The following is an 18,435-nucleotide window of genomic DNA, read 5'->3' on the forward strand; positions in this document are numbered from 1 at the left end:
TATGTGCATGTGCATGCCAAAGTGACCTTAGACAAGATCCTGAACCCTGAGTTTCTCCTGATGTGTTAGTCAGAGTGCAAATGTTAGATAGAAAGCACTTAAAGAATATAGAAAAAAGTGTTTGTATGGCTATAAGGGTGCATGGGTGAATGAGACATATTGTATAAAGCCCTTTGAGTGCTCAAGTAAAGCAGAAGAGCGCTATATGAGAGCCAATACACATGTCGTATACCAGCCCATACATGTATCCACCACTGTAACTGTATAGTCAGAAAATTTAAAAAAGTGTAATAGATTCTCTTTCAGCTATGAATAACAAAAAAAAAATTAAAAGGAACAGGTGATGAACTGTAGCAAAAGCTTAACCCTCTGAGTCCTGATGTCTCCGTTATGCTAGCCTGTAAAGTTGCTCATGTAGCTCACCTTCATCTGAGTACACAGTGAATGGTTTGACTATGAAAATGATTTGAATGATCATTAAAATAACAAATAAGGGAGTATCTTTTAGAATCAATCCCAGTGTTTACTCAAGCTGTTCTGGGTGCAAATGATCACTCAACACTTTATTTTCCTACTGTGAGGCATTTTGTTGATATTTTTCCCCTTTAATATGTCACCCAACCGTTCACTCGAGTCTTCTTTATGCAACATATTCCTTGGGTTGTTAAAGTCGAAGCATGCTAGCTAGAAAGACACTGCTCTGCCCCGTCACCTCTTTGTACACACGCCCTTGTAAGCTATACACCACTTTGGTCATTTTCCAGTGAAACGAAGACCAAAATTTAATTTCATCACTGGATTGTGTGGATTTAAATCAGAGCATTGTCATCTGTTTCTTACCCCCCGTAGATAACGGAGGCAATATTTTCCTCTGCCTCCCAGAATAATCCTTAACCAGCAGAGATGGTCCAAAAGAAGAAAAATCCCTTTTGAGATAGGCTACTCAGGAAAATTGAAAAAGTTATTATTAATCCTGCTGCGCAGCATCAACAACAAGGCATATACAAACCTGCACGCATGCCAGCACACACTCACACATACACATTGACACACGCACACCTTCCAGACAAAAGTAGAAGAATGAAATGAGATTTCCCCCCACTCCCAATTTGAAACATGCAAAGAAATTGTGCTCTTTCTCTGCAAACATGAGTCATGTTGCACAGTGATTTTTAATTTCATTGCCCGTTTCACGAAGCAGCGTAAATGTCTGAACCAAGCAGCAACCTGTCAAAATAAATCCAGTGTGAAAGTGCCAAAAACTGCAGTTCCTCTAATAGTCACTTGGGCTTTATGGATAGTTTCCTCCTTCATCACACCTGTATGGCGGGTGATTTAAAAAAAAAAAAAAAAATCCATCATGATCATGATTATGTTTGATGTGAGATGTCAGACTAATTTTACACCGTGGGCCACATACAGCTCACTTTGAACCTACATGGGCCAGATCAGTGAAACTCCCAGTTTAACTACACATTGAATTCTTCTTCTAGCTTCTTATAAGTGCAGTTTCAATGGTAAGTCTCAGTTTTTCTACATGCTAAAGAAATGGTGCTGTGGTAACTGTAAGAAATCTGCCAACATAACTCTTTGTGCATAAATTGTAAGAAATAACAATTTCAGGAGGAAAAAAAATCTATGCGGTTCTTTATATTTTCCAAAGGTGTCCAGTGGGCCGGATTAGAGTGTTTAGTGGGCTGATTCTTACCCCTGGGCCTTATGTTAGACACCTCTGCTCCTAAGGCTTAAATGTAGAGGCCTGTTTGCTCATTTGGGCAGCTAAAGCTCGTCAGCTAGGCCTCACCTCGGGTAATAGAAGACACTCAAAAGGACCTCTTAGCCATGGTTGTGGCATTGGCACCTTTTGGAATATTAATAAATATACTCTAAAAATTTATATCTGTCTTGTTGTGATGCGAAACTTGTCCTAGAAGTTTCTGCCTCACTACAGACAGAGAAGTGTCTGTGCAGCTTGCTAACAAACCTTGCTAGCTCTCTGCTCATAGGTTCACAGCCAACCTCTGGGCTAAATATGACATCCAGCCCCCCCCCAAAAAAACCAAACGAAAAACTCATTAACGTCTTTTTAAATACTTTACAATCTTTCTAAAAAAACAAAAAACAAACAAACCCAAAAACAAAAAACAAAGCAGTAACATTTTTGCAACTTACATTCGCGTGTCAGTGTTTCAAGCTTAAAACAACTGGAGTCTGTAAATCCACAAATATCCATGTCAGTTAAATTGTAGATTATTCAAAACTATAGATCAGACTTGCGGACACACCAGCCTGCACAGTAAATTAGGACTGCTTTAGAGCAACAACACTTTAATGAGTGGCAACAAAAAAACAAAAAAACGCTGCAGTATTAAAATCACTTCCTGGATATTCCGTTTAAATTTACCGTGTCTTAATTGTATGGCCCTTTCCCCTTCATCGCAATTACAGCATTGTTATATGCACTGCTTTCTAATGGCATTGTAGCGTTTAACTCTGATGGTGTTGTAATGAGCCTTTAGCGCTTGTAGTTCAATTGTTTCGGCTTTATTTTTTATTATAGAAATACTCGCCGACAACCCAACAGTGTTGTACACGGAATCCATTCAAATAGCTTCTTTTCAAACTCCCTCACCCTCTCGTTTTTTGTAACATTAGGGATCACTGCACGCTGCTGTTGGAGTGGGCTGGGATGCTCTACAGATAGGGAAAGGGAGGAGGAGGAGAGCGAGGAGGGCGGAGGATGCGAGAGTGAGAGGGAGACGGGGAGAGCGACAGAAAAAAAAGAAAAAGAAAAGAAAGAAAAGGAAAAGCGCCCGGGTCCATCTCTCTCCTCTTCATGACGTAGCTCGGTGTGGTCCCGGGGGTCCGCCGCTCTCTGGTCCCGTCTCCACAGTCCGAGCAGCCTGCGGTGCGACGCGCGCGGTGCCGAGCGGCGAGGTGCGTTGCGGTTATCCGCTGTCCTTCTACTTCCACGCTCCCCCGGCTTGTCCCACATATCAGTGAACTGTTTCCACACTGCCTCAACAGAGAGAGAGGAGAGACCCCGCGGAGAGAGAGAGGGCGGGAAGGAGAAAGAGAGAGAGAGCGAGAGAGAGAGAGCGAGAGAGAGAGAGAGGAGGAGGAAAATAAAAAAGGCAGAAAGAGGAGAGAAGAGGAGGAAGGAGGTCGCCTTAGTCCCTCTCCTGAATCTCCAACGAGAAGATGCTGAGAATAGCCGGCGTGCTGGCTGCTCTGGTTTTGGGGTTGAGCGCCGCTCACACCAAAGGTACGGTAGGTGAAGGGCAGCGTGCCCGTCTGCCAGTGTGCTTTATTATTATTATAGTGGGTGGCTGTGGTCAGAACTGCTGTGCGTGGATGCAGAGGGATGACCATCTGATGAGGCGAACTAATTGATGTTTCTGCTGATTGCACTGTGTGCGCGTTTTGTTCCTCACTCCAAGACAGGGCTGTAATTTTCCGCTGGTGTTTCTGCGTGGACTTGTGGATACTTAGCACTTGATAATAACTGTACGACGGTGCAGCCCCCGATGGCACTCGGAAGTATTCGTTTTTATCTTCTGTGGCATCACTACAGTCGCTCTGTGTTACTCAATAAAGAGCGTACAGTGACCTTGTTATGGCCTATATTATAGGGTGGGCTAATCTCAGGTGACATCTACGACTTTTGTTATAATAGCTCACCCTCTTCACATTTGTTTCTTCATATTTGTGGCATGTAGATGAGTGTAGATGAAGCATCCTCGTGCACTATTTGAGGTTACAGGCTTTCCTGTTTTCTGCTGTTTGTGACTGATAGGCGGAGGAATAGGCAGGGGAAAAGCGAAGCAGAAGTTTTAATTAAACAAACAAACAAAAAAAATCATCCAAGACTGCGTATATATATTTGCATGCATGTAAGAAAATACATGACAGAATATAGTTAAAGCAGGGGGGGTTAGTGTGACCTGTCATGAGCTTATTGTTTGAGAGTCTGCATGACTCACTTCTGAAGTCCAGGATCTTGGAAAAGGAATAAGGCAATGTCTTTGCCTGAGGATACACATGCCATGCACATGTATGTAACGTGGCAGCCCCCAGCTTAGTGTTGTAAAGATATGTACCTATGTAAGCAGCTAAATATGGCAAATTCTGCAAAAGCAGTGAAGCTTTCAAGATCCAATCAAACTTTTATGAGTCTCCTTTAAAAGTCATGCGCTTTTGTGTGTGTACCTGTATCAGTCCACAAACTGCCTCTAAGTACTGGCACTTACTTTTGGCTCATTTCAAATTGCAAAACACGCGCCACGAAAAATCCCCCAAGCCACCTGATATACGATAATGACGTCCAGATGTCATAAATCTGTGCCATACTGTTGGCAGTTTTGCTTCGCTGCTGAGCTAATTTTAGGTCTCCCAGCATCCCCACTGCAGCGGGGCCGCTCGGTCCTCTTGTGAGACTGGCATGTGCCGTAGGTAAGCAGGTAAATGCGGCAACAGGTTCGTGCTAATCAACTCCCTGTAGACCTGGGCGGGCTTTTGCACAGCAAAATAACAAGGTGACACCTGTCAGTTTCATCTGGCAGCCACGCGGCACCAGAACTGTGATAAGCTGTTCATCCTCCTCGCCTTCTGACACGGGGAAGATCCTCCCTGCTGCTGGTCGGCTGGCTGCCTACAGCTGCAATCTTTTCTGCGTGTGTGTGTGTGTGTGTGTGTGTAAGGAAAAGATATGCTAATAGACCTGCTGTGGGCTGCGACCTGGCCAAGAGGTCAAAGTTTTGCCTTTAATGCACTTTTCAGTTGCACGCAAGGAACAGTGGGGCTGTCTATCATGTGCAAATACATGTTACCTATTAGGGTATTAACTGGATTAGTTCATAGATGTAATATGGCCAGAAAGAAAGGGTAAGGTTGCTTTATAAGGAAGGATTTATTGTGTGTGTGTGTGTTTTTTGTTATCCAGAGCTTGGCTGTGAAGTAAACAAATTACTGCCAAGTCAATGGGGGTGGAAAAAACCAAGCACACCATGGTTCTAATTGATTCCCCTGGGACACTGTATAGTGCAGTTAAATCCAGGAGAAAATAAGAGGCTATTGTATCCAGTATCTGCCTATCTGCTGCTATCTGTTGCTCTGTACATTGCCCAACCTTTACCACCATTTCCTGCTTCCTGTCACAGCTTCTGGGAAGCAGACACAATAAGAAGGACCATTCCCCATTTTCTTTTTTTTCCTTAACTCCAAGTCTGGTTCTCACTTTCAGCTTTTGAGATAACAACTGAAAGAGTGCATCCGCGTCAGGCGCCGGAGAGGGATCTGCCTCTGCAGGGCCAGTATACAAACTTGTTTCCCAGATAACTTTGAAGCGCCGCCGCTCCTGTCATTTTGTGTTTAGCCACCGTTTCATTCCAGGAAGGCGACTTCCTTTAAGCACCGTCACCCTCGAGTCATCCAGTCAGACTCGGCATGCAAGCGTGTGTTTCTTACTTAGTTGTCAATAATCAGAGCTTGAAGTGTTAACACCCCCTTTGCATATGTGTGTGTGCATGCGCTCGGAGCGAGAGTGATGGATTGAAGCCAACATGTTGACAGCTGCCAAGTATGCAAAAATAGGCAAGGAGGTGATGTCGTTTACAAAGGAATTATTGCGTTCGCTAGATACACGCTGCGGCTCAATCGATTTCCCCAGGACCGACCGTGTCCCAGCTCAACAGGGAGAATCTCCTGGCAGCGAGGCAGAAAGAGCTATACAGTTTTTTGCCAGGGCTGCCCGGAGCCTTGCTTTTGTGTAATTCCAAGCAATATGAACTCTGAATTTAGATAGCTCATTACCAGCACACTGTATTTTAATTCAGCTGCCCACTGTGTGACTCTTTGTTGGGGGAACCTTTTTGCTGCTTTGTTATATCCAGATAAACACACTGTAGCCCCCCCCCCCATCAGTGAGCGTGTAAGCAGCTAAGAGTGTAATATTCAGCCAGTGCAAGAGGCTCCGTGCTAACCAGCTGGCTGCTCGGACATCTGCTAGAAAAGTTGCAGGATTAATCAATGCAGGTATTATAATTTATGCCATTCCTTATAGAGCTTCTGCATGTGCAACTGTGTGTGTGTGAGCTAGTGCTTTTATGTGTGTGTGTGTAGAGGGGATAAAGACAAGCCAAGAGGATAGGCATTTGAGGATCCCATTAGCAAATAAAAAAGGGGGGTGTCAAAAAAATAGAGGCAGATTTATGTCCACTCCGGTGGAGGAGAGGAAGTGCATTATAGGGAGCACTCTATAAATCCTCCAACGAGGCTGTGACACAGTGTGCGGCACAAATCCTGTCCAGTTTGCCACGGCCACGGGGAGGCAAGCCTCAGTGACACGGGGGAACTTCACAGATTTCTTTTTTTCTCTTTTCCACGAACACTTTTTTTCTTTTCCTATTTTTTTTTCTTTTCTCAGAGCTCTATGCCATTTGTGAAGTAGGAGAGCTTAAGCGGCTGCAGTGATGGAAGAATGCCAGGCCGCTGATCCCGGCACAGTTCCACAAGCATTAGAGACAAAAGACAGAGTCGGAGTGGATAAGTTTAAGGAGAAGGTCGAGAGGCTTTCTGTGATCCCATGAGTGCCGCGGCTAGATTCACAGGGAGTCTTGTGACTACGGAATAACACAGTTCCTTACAGCATATTGAACTTTGCTCATTAGTGAACAGATGCTGTTTTTATTGCTAATGAGAAATCAAGCCTTTGTTCTCTGCCTCAGTGCTAAGGATGGCATGAATATGGGGTAGTGTCGATTGGCTATTTGTTGCTTCCTTTCAAACTTTCATATAAAGCCACAAATGGGAACTTGGTGTCTGTTATCAGATCTTAGTGTATTCTGCTTGTCCGGGGTATTCCACAGTGGCCTTTACACTTATATTCGCCTACATCTTCATGCTATATACAGTATCTTTTTGTTCAGCCTCTTCTGCTTTTGCTCCATTGTTTTTTGAGACGTGGAACGGAAGGTGGGAGGGGCTTTTTGGGAGTCATGGTCTATGTGAGTATGTAGTTCAGTGGCTGACTGAACTGGGTAAAACATACAGTGAGTAGGTGTCTCAACTCTCTCTCTCTTCTTTCCTTACTTCTTTCCTTTTGGTTGTTTTGAGTGGTCACAGCTGACCATACTTGGCAGCAAATAGGCAGCCAGGGCCTATTGATTTGCCCTACAGACAGACAGAGAGTGAGACACACACACACACACACACACACACACACACACACACACACACACACACACACACACACACAGAGGAAGGCACACAGAGAGGATTTGATCAGAGACGAGGCCAGAGTAGATTTTGCAGAATTAAGTTAGACGCTGCAGTGTCTTTTTTGAGATGCATTTGGAAGGAGCAAAGAAATCAACTTGAAAGGGAAAGAAAAAGAAAGGATGGATGGATGGATTCAAGAAGCAGAAAGAGGAATGCAGAAATGAATTATTACCGTATTTAGATTTTTTTTCCTATGGACCTTCACGAAAGTTGTGCAAACACTTCTTTGAAGCTTTTCACCATTTCATGTGATCTTCAATCTGCAGATGGCCTGTTATGATGCATTACACACTACTTGGAATGCATTGATTTACCTTTTCTCTTAGAAGATAAAGTAATCGGTTCCAGTACTCATTACCAAGTGAAAATATAAGAAAAAAATAAAAGAAATTTAACTACAAAGTGACATATTCCACTATATTCTTGTCCTTTCATCCAAAGATCTGCATATGTCTACTCTTTAAAAGCTAATGCCTTTTCACCCTGTCTTCTTCATGACCTCAACTCAGGCTAGTGTTGCTCACAAGTGCATGAAGAAGACAAGTAGAAACATTTCCCCCATCTTCCACTTTAATAAACTGTTGATGTGTTTGCTGCATTTAGTCACAATGATGTGTTGCATTACTTTGCATTACTTTGTTAAACAGAAATTAAAGGTAATTCTTTTTTTTTCTTTGTCAACACTGATTTTGGAATGGTAGAGTGATGGTGTGCTGATTAGCACTTTTGCCTCAGAGCAAGAGGTTTCTAGGTTTGACTCCACCTGCTGGCTGTAGCCTTTGTAAGTGGCACTTGCATGTTCTCTGCATGCTTATGTGGGTTTAATCTGGGTACTGTGGATTCCTCCCACAGTCCAAAGACATGCATTAGTTAGATTAACTGACAATTCTAAATTGTCTGTAGCTATAAGTGAGCTTGAAAAGTTGTCTGTCTCTGTATATTTGCCCTGTGACAGGCTGGTGACCTGTCCTGGGTGCTCCCCACCTTTCACCCTGTGACTCCTGCATGTGCCCTGCTAGGCACTTTAGGGACTTTTTATGTCTGTTAACATAGGGACCATTTAAAGGAACATTTAAGCAACTCTACCTTTGCTGAACAATGGTGACTGTGGTCATATGGGGACAAAATTGAATCTTCTTGCTTCTAAATGGGCTTTCATATTGTCTTTCTAGACATTGGCTAGAAAGCTGATGTTATCTTTAGGCATTGGCTGTCTTAGCTTTCAACAAATTATGTCATTTATTTAAAAAAAAAAAAAACCAATACTGGAAAACACTGTTGTAGTCCAACACACCTACATTACAGGTCTAACCTTTGGTATAAAAGTGAAAATGAATTACCATTAATATAAATTATGGACATGCTCTATTGCACCGTTATCACTTAGCTGCTACTACTTTGAAAAAAAAAAATCCACTTGAGACACAGCAAATGCTTTTAATGAATCCCAGGCACTGGTTTGTAAATGCTTGATTTAAATACATAATATTTCCATAACAGTACAACTCCTACAACTGTCAGTCACTGTAAAGCAGGACCCGTGTTCTCATAAAATAGAAGGAAAAGGAATGAAGAAAACACATTGCATTAAGAAAACTTGTAACTTAAAAAAAATTAACAGTTTAATAACACTTGCAAGTGAAATACCGCTGTTCAGTTGTGTTTTGCTATGATGGCTTTTTTTGTCACCTGGAAGAGTAAAAAACAGTGGAGTCACATGAAGAGGTCGAACATTTTGATATGATCCTGTTCTCACTTCAAGCGCCTTTAAAGCTATAGAGCTTAAGTGCAATTCTGGAGCCTTGCTCTCTCCATTGCTGTTAATTTAACAATGTCAATTATCAGTGAGTTTTAAATGTGTGAGCTTTGTTTTCAACAATAACAGAAACTGCATCAGGCTGCGGTCTTTTAACTGATTTATTAGTAGAATTTTGCGTGTCTTGATGTCTACCAGATGGTGACTTTCAACTCACATTGACTTTAAAGTACTTATGACACACAGCTGCATGTCTGAATGTGTGCGTGTATGTCTCTCCTTACTGCTACACTTAATCCCCACTTCTTTTGGATTATGAAGTTTAAGTTATTCTAAGTGTCTAGCCAGACCCTCACCAAACTCTCCTGTTGTTTTTGCTCTCATGGACTACAGTGCATACAATAGTCACTTAAGCCTGTTCAGCTATCTTAATGAGGACCTTCATTGATGTAATGGTTTCCCTAGCCCCTTACCCTAACCATAACCATCAAAAATGAATGCCTAACCCTAACCCTTACCCTAACCATAACCTAATTGTAACCCTGAGACTAAAACCACATTTTGAGCCTCAAAAAGGCCTTCACACTTGTGAGCACCGGTGTGTGTGTCCTCACAAGTGACTGTTGGTTCTCACAAGTATAGTAGAATGCAGATTTCGGTCCTCACAAAGATAGCTAGACAGGAACACACACACACACTTACGCTCAAGAGCTCTACAATATATTCAAGGAGGTCCTTCTGCCACCTTCAGTCCTCCTTTCATCTATTTGGTCCTGTTTTCCAATCACTTACCTCTAGCCCAATCTCGCCAGTGGACTCTCTTCTATTTTTCAGAGAGGAATGATGACACATCCTGAGACACACACACACAGACACATGCACGCACTGATGAGTAGCAAAGGGTTACACAGACAGATAGTGCCCGACCTGTCCCTCTCCACCAGCTGGGTCTGGCTGACCTCGGAGGAAATGATCAGAGGGAGAAGGCAGAGAGAATTATAGGATGAGTGAGAGGAAAGGGTCAGAGAAAGTTGCAGATCTTTGTCTTTGTGACTCATAAATCTTCACACTTGACAAGTGGAGCACTCTGAGTGGAGAGCGGACTTCAAGAAACGATGCGGAAAAATAGCAAGAGCCTCTGAGGAGCTTAGAGATAAGTCTCTACACTTATTTTTGACTTTTACTCTGTGATACACATCACCTATCTTAAATATATATCCAAAACATTAATTTCCTATCTGTATTTGCATGGTGCTGTAGGCTACCTTGAGGTGATGTATGTAAATTTTCCAACCAGCCACCATCAGTCCAACAGATGGTGACATGCTCATTTTTCTTTTAACTCTTTTCCCCATAAAGACGACATTTGACGACCTCGCCTGTGTCCTTAATGATGAGTTCTGACACCACAGTATACACCATTAAAGATGCTGTTTGACAACCATTAGAATAGTTGCTGGGTTTTTCCAAGGACAGCTGCATAGGCAGAAATCACCCTCACTAACACTGATGCAAGCCCAGTCATTTTGTTCTATAAGCAGGCCTGGAATGTGACAGAAACCAATGACAAAAACAGCTTCAGGTGATCAAAATATTGTGACTAATGCTGGTATTAATAGACAGAAACATTTACATTCCCGGTTTACCCTTAAATAAACGGCCTTTGTAGGTTAAAAGTAACAGTTTCAGAATTGGTGTTGGTATACAACAGTGGCCCTGAATTTGCTTGGTAGCAGCTTGATAGCTTCAAGGGTTACTTTATGAGCGACAAAATGACAGTAAAGAAGATTCTAAATGAAGCTGAATGAATGGAAGTCCTCTAAAAGAACAAACAGGTGGGGATAATGCGTGCTTTTCAATGATCAGTGTGCATACCATGCAAAAATTGCTGGTCAAAAGCTAAGCAAAGTGGCTAGGTCACCTGGTAAACTTCTTGGACATGCAAATGGAGACTGCCACACTGTTGCTTTGCTGCATATTATTATACATTGACCGTACATACTAGTTTTCCATGACTATATGTTGCACAGGATTGTACAGTTGCATATGACTCACCACTTTTAAGCTTAGTATATCTTCATACAGAGACAAGTTAATTACTTAACCCACTGAAGTCTTAAGAATGCAGACAAATACAATAACAGAAAAGCCGCAGTACATACTGGTCAAGAGGAAGGAAAGTATGTATTGTTCATGCTCAGAGTGCTGTTAGAACATTTTGTCCTGCTCTATTAAATGTAAAGTTAGGCTAAATATTTAATATTTTGAGAAATACTGTGAACATTTTTTTGGCCTTGATCAGTTAGTTACCAGAGACTCTAAGATCGTATTGATTCTCCCCAAACAGAAGCTCTAATAAATCAAACATTTTTTACTGTCTTTTGTTTTGAAGAAAAATTATATAACACGATCACTATAAACGCTTTGAGTGAAGCAGAGTTCCCAAATTTGGAACTTTTACTTTAAGAATGAAGGGCTCCTTTATTAAACTGTTAAATAAGACAGAAAAAGGTCTGGTTGGTGCTGATCTGGTGCTTGCTTCAACACACAGATGTGTTGTAGGAGCGGGAGGAAGGTTGTTTGAGTTTCACTGCTAAGAGGGCTCCATATTCAGGTCAGCCCTGCATGAGTGTTAGCTGATTCTTTCAGCAGGGCAAGCAGCAACACATGCTCCTCATTGTCAGTCTACACAGACACGCACCACACACAATCCTCATTAGAAGCCATCAGTATTTGCTCTTGGTTTGCTGAGGTTGATGATCTTCCACTGGTATTGGGCTGGAGCTGCCGGTACACACATATTAATTAAGCAGTAATTGTTGTTTTCTCCGTTAGTCCACAATCCCTCAAAGCGCCCCGCACAAACACGACCATGCAGCGCATAAGCGGGGTAGCGTGCAAGGAAGTCCCTGTGTGATTTTTCCTTGATGATTGTGTTAAGTGATCATCAGTTGCTGCCTGTTCTTCTATCTGTGCTCAATTTCAATTAATCTGTCCATTTCCCCCATGAAGGCAACAGTTGTCATCCAATATGCTAGCCACTTACAGGCCTGAGCAGACGCTGGCCGGGTTTATACGTATACAACCCAAAAATTCATGTACACACACACACACACACACACATGCAAACACATAGGCCCTCACAACTGCTTTCCTGCGGCAGTGCATAAATAAAACAGCTTTTCTTTGTCTTTATACTTGTGGATGCGTGGACTCCTGAGGCTCGGGGCCTTTTTGGCAGTTAAACCTTACATCTGCAGGGGGTCTACAGGTATGCCTGCCCTGATAAAACACATGTTATTTAGTGCTGCTTCTTATAAGTTAAAGTGCCAGTGTTCCTGGTGTTAATCCAGTCTGCCAGCAGATGCTCCAGAGTCTGTCACCCTTCTGCAGCGGTTATGATTGGTAGTGACTGGATATGAGGTCTGCCTAGCCTAAACCTGTTTCCCTACATTACCCCTGTTCTGGCATTATCAAAGCGTTGTCACCTTTTTTTTATTATTATTTGCTGAAATAGGAGTCATCATGAATTTCTAACACACAAAGAGCTGGATGCCAAACATCTAGTCTTGCTATTATCAAGCCTATGTATATTTAATACGGGCTGATGCATCACAGATCAGTATAAACGCTTCGAGAGCAGCCTCGGTGCTGTTGTTTGGATGGGAGAAAGTGTTGTTTTCATTTTCCTTTTAGAAATATCCCACCCTCCCAGAGAACTGCACGACAGCAGACGAGTTATAAACAAGCAGACGTGGAGAGAGTGCTGGCGCTGTCCTTGGTGCTGAAATGAGCCAATGACACTCAGAGAGAAACTGCATTAACGGAGCCATCCATTGTGCTGAAAGCAGACTTGCCGGAAGATTTTTTTGTGTGTGTGCGTATCTCCATTAGCTCATTTGCATACACCGGCATGCAGAAAGATTGGAGGGATAGAGGAATGTGAGAACACACCGGGGACCTGACAGTCTGTCACAGTGAGGATAAGGCTGAGCGGTGATTGATGAGTGACAGATGGACGGGTGAAAATGGCCAGGAAATGTGCAGCATCTAAATGTTAATGCTAAGCAGTGCTCTTTGTTTTTTGTTTTTTTAACACGTAGCCGTTACATAGGAAGATGCGGCATGGCGATGATGCGTGTCTAGGCGATGAGTTATTATTCGCGAGGGTCCGCGACTTTCTCCAGTATCGGGGACCACAGAGCCAAGAACCATAAAAGCATCTAAAAATAGAGTTCCAACAGTCTGAAGTGCACTGATTTGTTGCCAGTGATTCTCACACACAGTCTGCTAGACATATTTTCAACCTGCTATAGAAATCTAGGCACAATGATCCATAAAATCCCACATCCTTGTGATGAGTTTGTGGGGAGGTGTGTGTATCTGCACGTGTTAAAATATATGAAAGGCCTCGGCTCGAAACTTCAAAGTTGTCCATGCACGCTAAAATCCCTCTTTCCAAGAAATCTGTAGCAACTGTGTTTACTCACATGATTGCGCAGGAACACACACGCGCACACACAACTTGCACAGGTGGAGCGTTTGAACAGGTGGGGCAAGAATTATGTAGAAGGGCTGTCACGGATGCAGCGATTTTATCCCTCTGCTGTAACTGGGCCACTGATGCACACGTCCATGCACACATATACAGACACACACTTTGAGCGCCTTCTCTTCCCTCTGTTGAGTTGCGTTCCCTCTGGCTGTTGCACAACCTCAGTAATTGCATGGTCAAATGTGTGTATGTGTGTGTGTGTGTGTGTGTTTACCTGCGTCTAGGTCAAATCCTGAGGGACGTGAACTCTGTTGGGTTGTTTCATTTTTTAACGGGACGCTCGGGGCCTCATCACCAAGGTGCTCCTGTCTCACTCCCTGGGAAAAAAAAAAGAAAATAGGAGGAAAAGGGGAGAGCGAGCACAGCACTGAGGGTACCTGTCAGCTCTTATAGGAGCCCAACACGCACCAAAAAAATCACACAATTTGAAGCTCCACATCCTCACATGTTTATTGTGATTTAGACCAGCTGTCAGGCCGTGGCGGCTGTTTTGGCTCATATCTGTGTCCTGTATCTTTTCATCCTGTGCTCCAGCCCCCACTTGCAGACAGCAGCCAGGCTGTAGCAGCTCCCCTCCTGGTTACCAGGAGGAGGATCTGGGTCAATGTGTACCACCTCCTCCCATCGCTTTGCTTTCTCTCACTCCGCCTTGTTCCTCTTCTGTTCTATCTGCCTCCATCTTACCCTCACGTGTGCCTCTTCCTTGTCTGTCTTTGTCTGATCTCTGAGTCACTAATATCAGACATTCGACATCTCCTCTTTTTGTTTTATGTCTTTCTTTCTTTCTTTTTTGTTTTTTAATCTATAGTCTTCATCAGTTTCCATGCTCCCGCTGGGTTTTTTCCTGGTGTAGCATTAGCGTGGTGGTAATTACCGGCGGCGAGGCTTAGCCAGGTCTTATCACACTGTTCTCTCCTTCCCTCAGGATTCGTATATCCCCTCTCTCTTTCACATTCAGTTCCTGCCTTGTTTACCGAGGACCCCACTGAGATCCCACTTTTGGAAGGGCGTTGGGTTAAGGACAGTTAGAAGCTCAAATTTTAATCCGACTTTTGTTCTAGTTTTTGTTGACTTGATTAGACTGTGCTTTATCAAGGCTAAACATACCCAGGGGAGACTGAGAAAAAGAAGCAAAGCAATAATATTAGAGCCCCACTGATAAAGTGGCATATTTCAGCTGTGACGGTATTGGCGTATTTTGGCATACTCGTAGTACAATATAAAAAACAAAATTATGCAGAAAAAACACATGCTTGGGGCCATTGAGATATAAAGTCATCACAAAAAAGAAAAGAAAAAAAGAATAATTTTGCAATCACGGCACATTTGCCAATTTTCTGACAAATTAAAGGAAAAAAAGAAGTAAGTGTCAGAGTAAATTCTAAATTGGCCATAGGAGTGAATGTGAGCATTAATTGTTTTTTGTATCTGTTAGCATTGTGATAGACTGGCAACCCCTCCCGGGCATATCCCGCATCTTCTTGGTGGCACCTATTTAAGTCCCACCTGAATTGCATAAGTTCAAGACCAAACAGTTGATCAAAATGATTAGTGACCCCATTAATGTAGACAATGCAGTTCTGGAAGAGACTGTTTTTAAGGTTTTCCCTTAAATTATTATCTAAAAAAAACAAATCCTCCCCATAAAACAGTATTCATTAACCTATAATTCAAACATTCGTGTCCTGGGTTTGAACTCTTGAGGATTTGCATGTTCTCACTCTGCCTGTGCTTGTTAGATTAACTGGAGATTCCAAATTGGCTGTAGGTGTGGATGTGAGTGTGACTGGTTATCTGTTACTCTGAGTTAACTAGAAACCTGTCCAGGATGTATCAAGCTGCTTGCAGGACTGGCTGCAACCTGGAATGAATTTTAAATATGTTTTTTTTTTTTTTTTAAATTACAATCGGGTTCCATAATAACACACAGGAACATGGCAGCATTCACAAACATGCATGCAGTATGTTGAATTCAGATCTTCAGATCTTATTTTCATACCCATTTAAAACCATGAGTGGACTCCTTTTCCCCCTTTGTCATACATAATAAAGAAGGTGCTACATTCGTTCATGGGGCACTCAAAAATGCTTCACAGGACACACACACACACACACTCTCTTCCAAGCCCTTGTTCCCCCCCCAACTCTCCTTCGCTCTCACTGCCCTCTATTTGAATATCTTGTCACTTGGATACACTGCGTGTTAACATGGATGCCTGCATGTGTGCGAAGGTCACTTATTTTTCTAGCCAGCACAACATTATTAAATCATGAGTCCACCCACCGCTCTTGCTTGTTTACTGTTTAGCTCTCAGGTTTTGTTGGCTGTGTGTGTGTGTATGTGTGTTTTAGTGTGCGTTACTGATGTGTGCTGGAAAGACAGGTGTTTTTTTTGTGTGGTCATGCATGTGCATAAGTGTGTGTGTGTGGGACCGGACCCCCTTGAGTTCTCATTATGGTGAGAGTGGATGGCCGAACCCAGGCTTAACATCTGTCTCTGAGAGTGGAGGGGCCCCACATCGAGCCAGCGAACGCCCTGAGAGAAGAGGCTGCTTTTACCTGACTACCAAAGCCACAGCGCCGCACCTCGCTCTGCTGTTAGCTGCTGATCTTTAATTCAACTGTTAAATGCCGGTCTCCGTTACTGATAGCACTGTCACATCACGCTGCAGAGAGCATTTTCCCTATCTAATATTGTTACTCAGTTTATATTTTCCATCAGGTGACAGGTTGCTAGGACACTGTCATTAATATTAACACAACCCTGCGATGGGAAACAAATGTAGCGCTGAGCTGTATGAATGTTTAAACAATCGTTTATATCACATTTATAATACATTGGTAAGCAGATGTTGTTAATGTCAACAGCTGGTCTTCTACTCTGTCACATAAGTAGAAAAAAGAATAGCAAAGCACATGTCTGACTGTAAGTTGATAAATGCTGTGCATTTATAGGCAAAGTAAAAATTATATCATACTGTACTCATACATTTTTTATATCTAATCTTTGTATACTGCTTGTTTTATAAACAGATTTTATTTTATTTAAAACTGGTCTGTTCCACATTAGGCTTCTTTAATCTGTAACTTAACAGAAACGCTGGGTTGGATCTAAATGTCGGAAGTGATTAAACCCAGTAACATGAAGGTGTTTAACAACCTGTCGTCATGTTTGTCCTCCTGAGTAAAGACAAAGAGAAAGTAAACACAGTGACACCTGCCAGAGGATGGGGATACATTTCAACATTGTAAGTTAAACAAGGACTACAAGCTGGTAAAACTTGTGGTCTTAACACTGGAGGAACACAAATTACTTCTCACGGAAGCGTTAATATTTCAATCGACCACATTAAAACAATATGACAATGCTGAGCTGGAAAATGTCTTATTTTGAAAATTTAACTAGATTTCCCTTTTTATTCTTTTGTACATGAAGTAAAATAAGATCCCAGTGTTTTCTTCTTCTTTTATTTATCAACAGAGCGAAAATCTATTATTTATTCACCTCGCTTATTATACATTATTGGTAGCTGGGAAGGGGAGCAGAATATAATATTTTTTGCTCTGTTGTTCCTAATGATTAATAATTATTTATGAAGGTGGTGAAGCTGACATTCCAAGTTATGATATGAAATAATAAACTTATTATTAAAATGCATCCCAAACTGCATTTAGGTGGAAACCTAGATATTACATCTATACGTGACTGTTCAACATCTAATGGTTGAAGGTGGTTGGAACGAGCTAAACTCCTGAGTTTGTTTTTTTAGGTTAATTCTCAAAACTACAATATTAAATCAACATGGCAAAACAAGCAAGTGAATAGTCAGTCCATAATTATTGATTCAAATTTGAATGTTTGATTTCAACATGATGCGTTAGAAATGCACCCTTGTCTTTCTGATCCGTGGTGCTCCTTGCTGGACTTTGTAAACAAGGATTCCCTTTGATAAATAAAAAAGATAATGATGAAACAAGCCCAGGCAATGAATAATAAAAGAGATTTTGGATTCAATCCAATTCAATTTTATTTATATAGCAACAACAGTTGCTTCAAAGCACTTTATATTGTAAGGTAAAGACTCTACAATAATAGAGTAAATCCCCCAAGTTTTTCGGGGTCTTGTTCATGAGTGATGGGAGAAGGGAACACGAGATCGACAGATGGATTGGTGCTGTACTGGTCCGTCGTGGTGAAGGGAGAGCTGAGTGTAAGCTGCCGAGTTTAAGCCAACCAGTAAACTGAGAGCCGAAGTTTTCAGTTTAGTGAGAGCCGAAGCCAGCCACCCTTCCCCCGAAGGATGGCTGGCCTCTCCCTTAGAGATAGGGTGAGGAGTTTTGCTCCCATCCAGGAGGGGCTCAGGAAAGAGCCGCTGCTTCTCCACGTTGAAAGGAGCCAGTTGAGGTGGTTCGGGCATCTGAAAGCATTCCTCCTGGGCGCCTCCTGGGTACCTGTTCCAGGCATGTCCCACATGGAGGATGCCCCGGAGCAGACCCAGGACATGCTGGAGGGATTATATCTCTCAGGTGCCATGGGAATGCCTTGGTGTTCCCCCGGATAGTCTAGAGGAGGTGGGCGGGGAGAGGGAGGTCTTAGCTTCTCTACTTAGGCTGCTGTCCCCACACGTAGAAGATGGATGGATGGATGGATGGATGGATGATATGCAAAGGGGCGCATAAACACATTGTGACTGAAATGGGTGAGTAAGAAACCCTCAGTGCATCATGGGAATCACCCAGCAGCCTAGGCCTATTGCAGGGTCACCTGATGCAGCACTAGCTATATGCCTTATCAAAATGGAATCTTTAAGCCTAATCTTAAAAGTAAAGAGATCGTCTGTCTCCT

The 18,435-nt window shown here is 42.5% G+C and overlaps 1 protein-coding gene across 1 annotated transcript in view; it reads left to right on the forward strand.

Moving 5' to 3' along the window:
• Positions 1 to 2,891: 2,891 nt before the first annotated feature.
• LOC120729245 (calsyntenin-2-like) overlaps positions 2,892 to 18,435 on the forward strand; it is a 320,942-nt gene continuing 305,398 nt past the window's right edge. Inside the window, exon 1 of the mRNA XM_040024788.1 lies at positions 2,892 to 3,265. Within this exon, the coding sequence (XP_039880722.1) occupies positions 3,202 to 3,265 (64 nt within the window). The 5' untranslated portion in view covers positions 2,892 to 3,201. The remainder of the gene's footprint in view (positions 3,266 to 18,435) is intronic.

This window comes from Simochromis diagramma, unplaced genomic scaffold (genome assembly GCF_900408965.1).
Source record: "Simochromis diagramma unplaced genomic scaffold, fSimDia1.1 OVJJ01000348.1, whole genome shotgun sequence".
NCBI classification, from domain to species: domain Eukaryota; kingdom Metazoa; phylum Chordata; class Actinopteri; order Cichliformes; family Cichlidae; genus Simochromis; species Simochromis diagramma.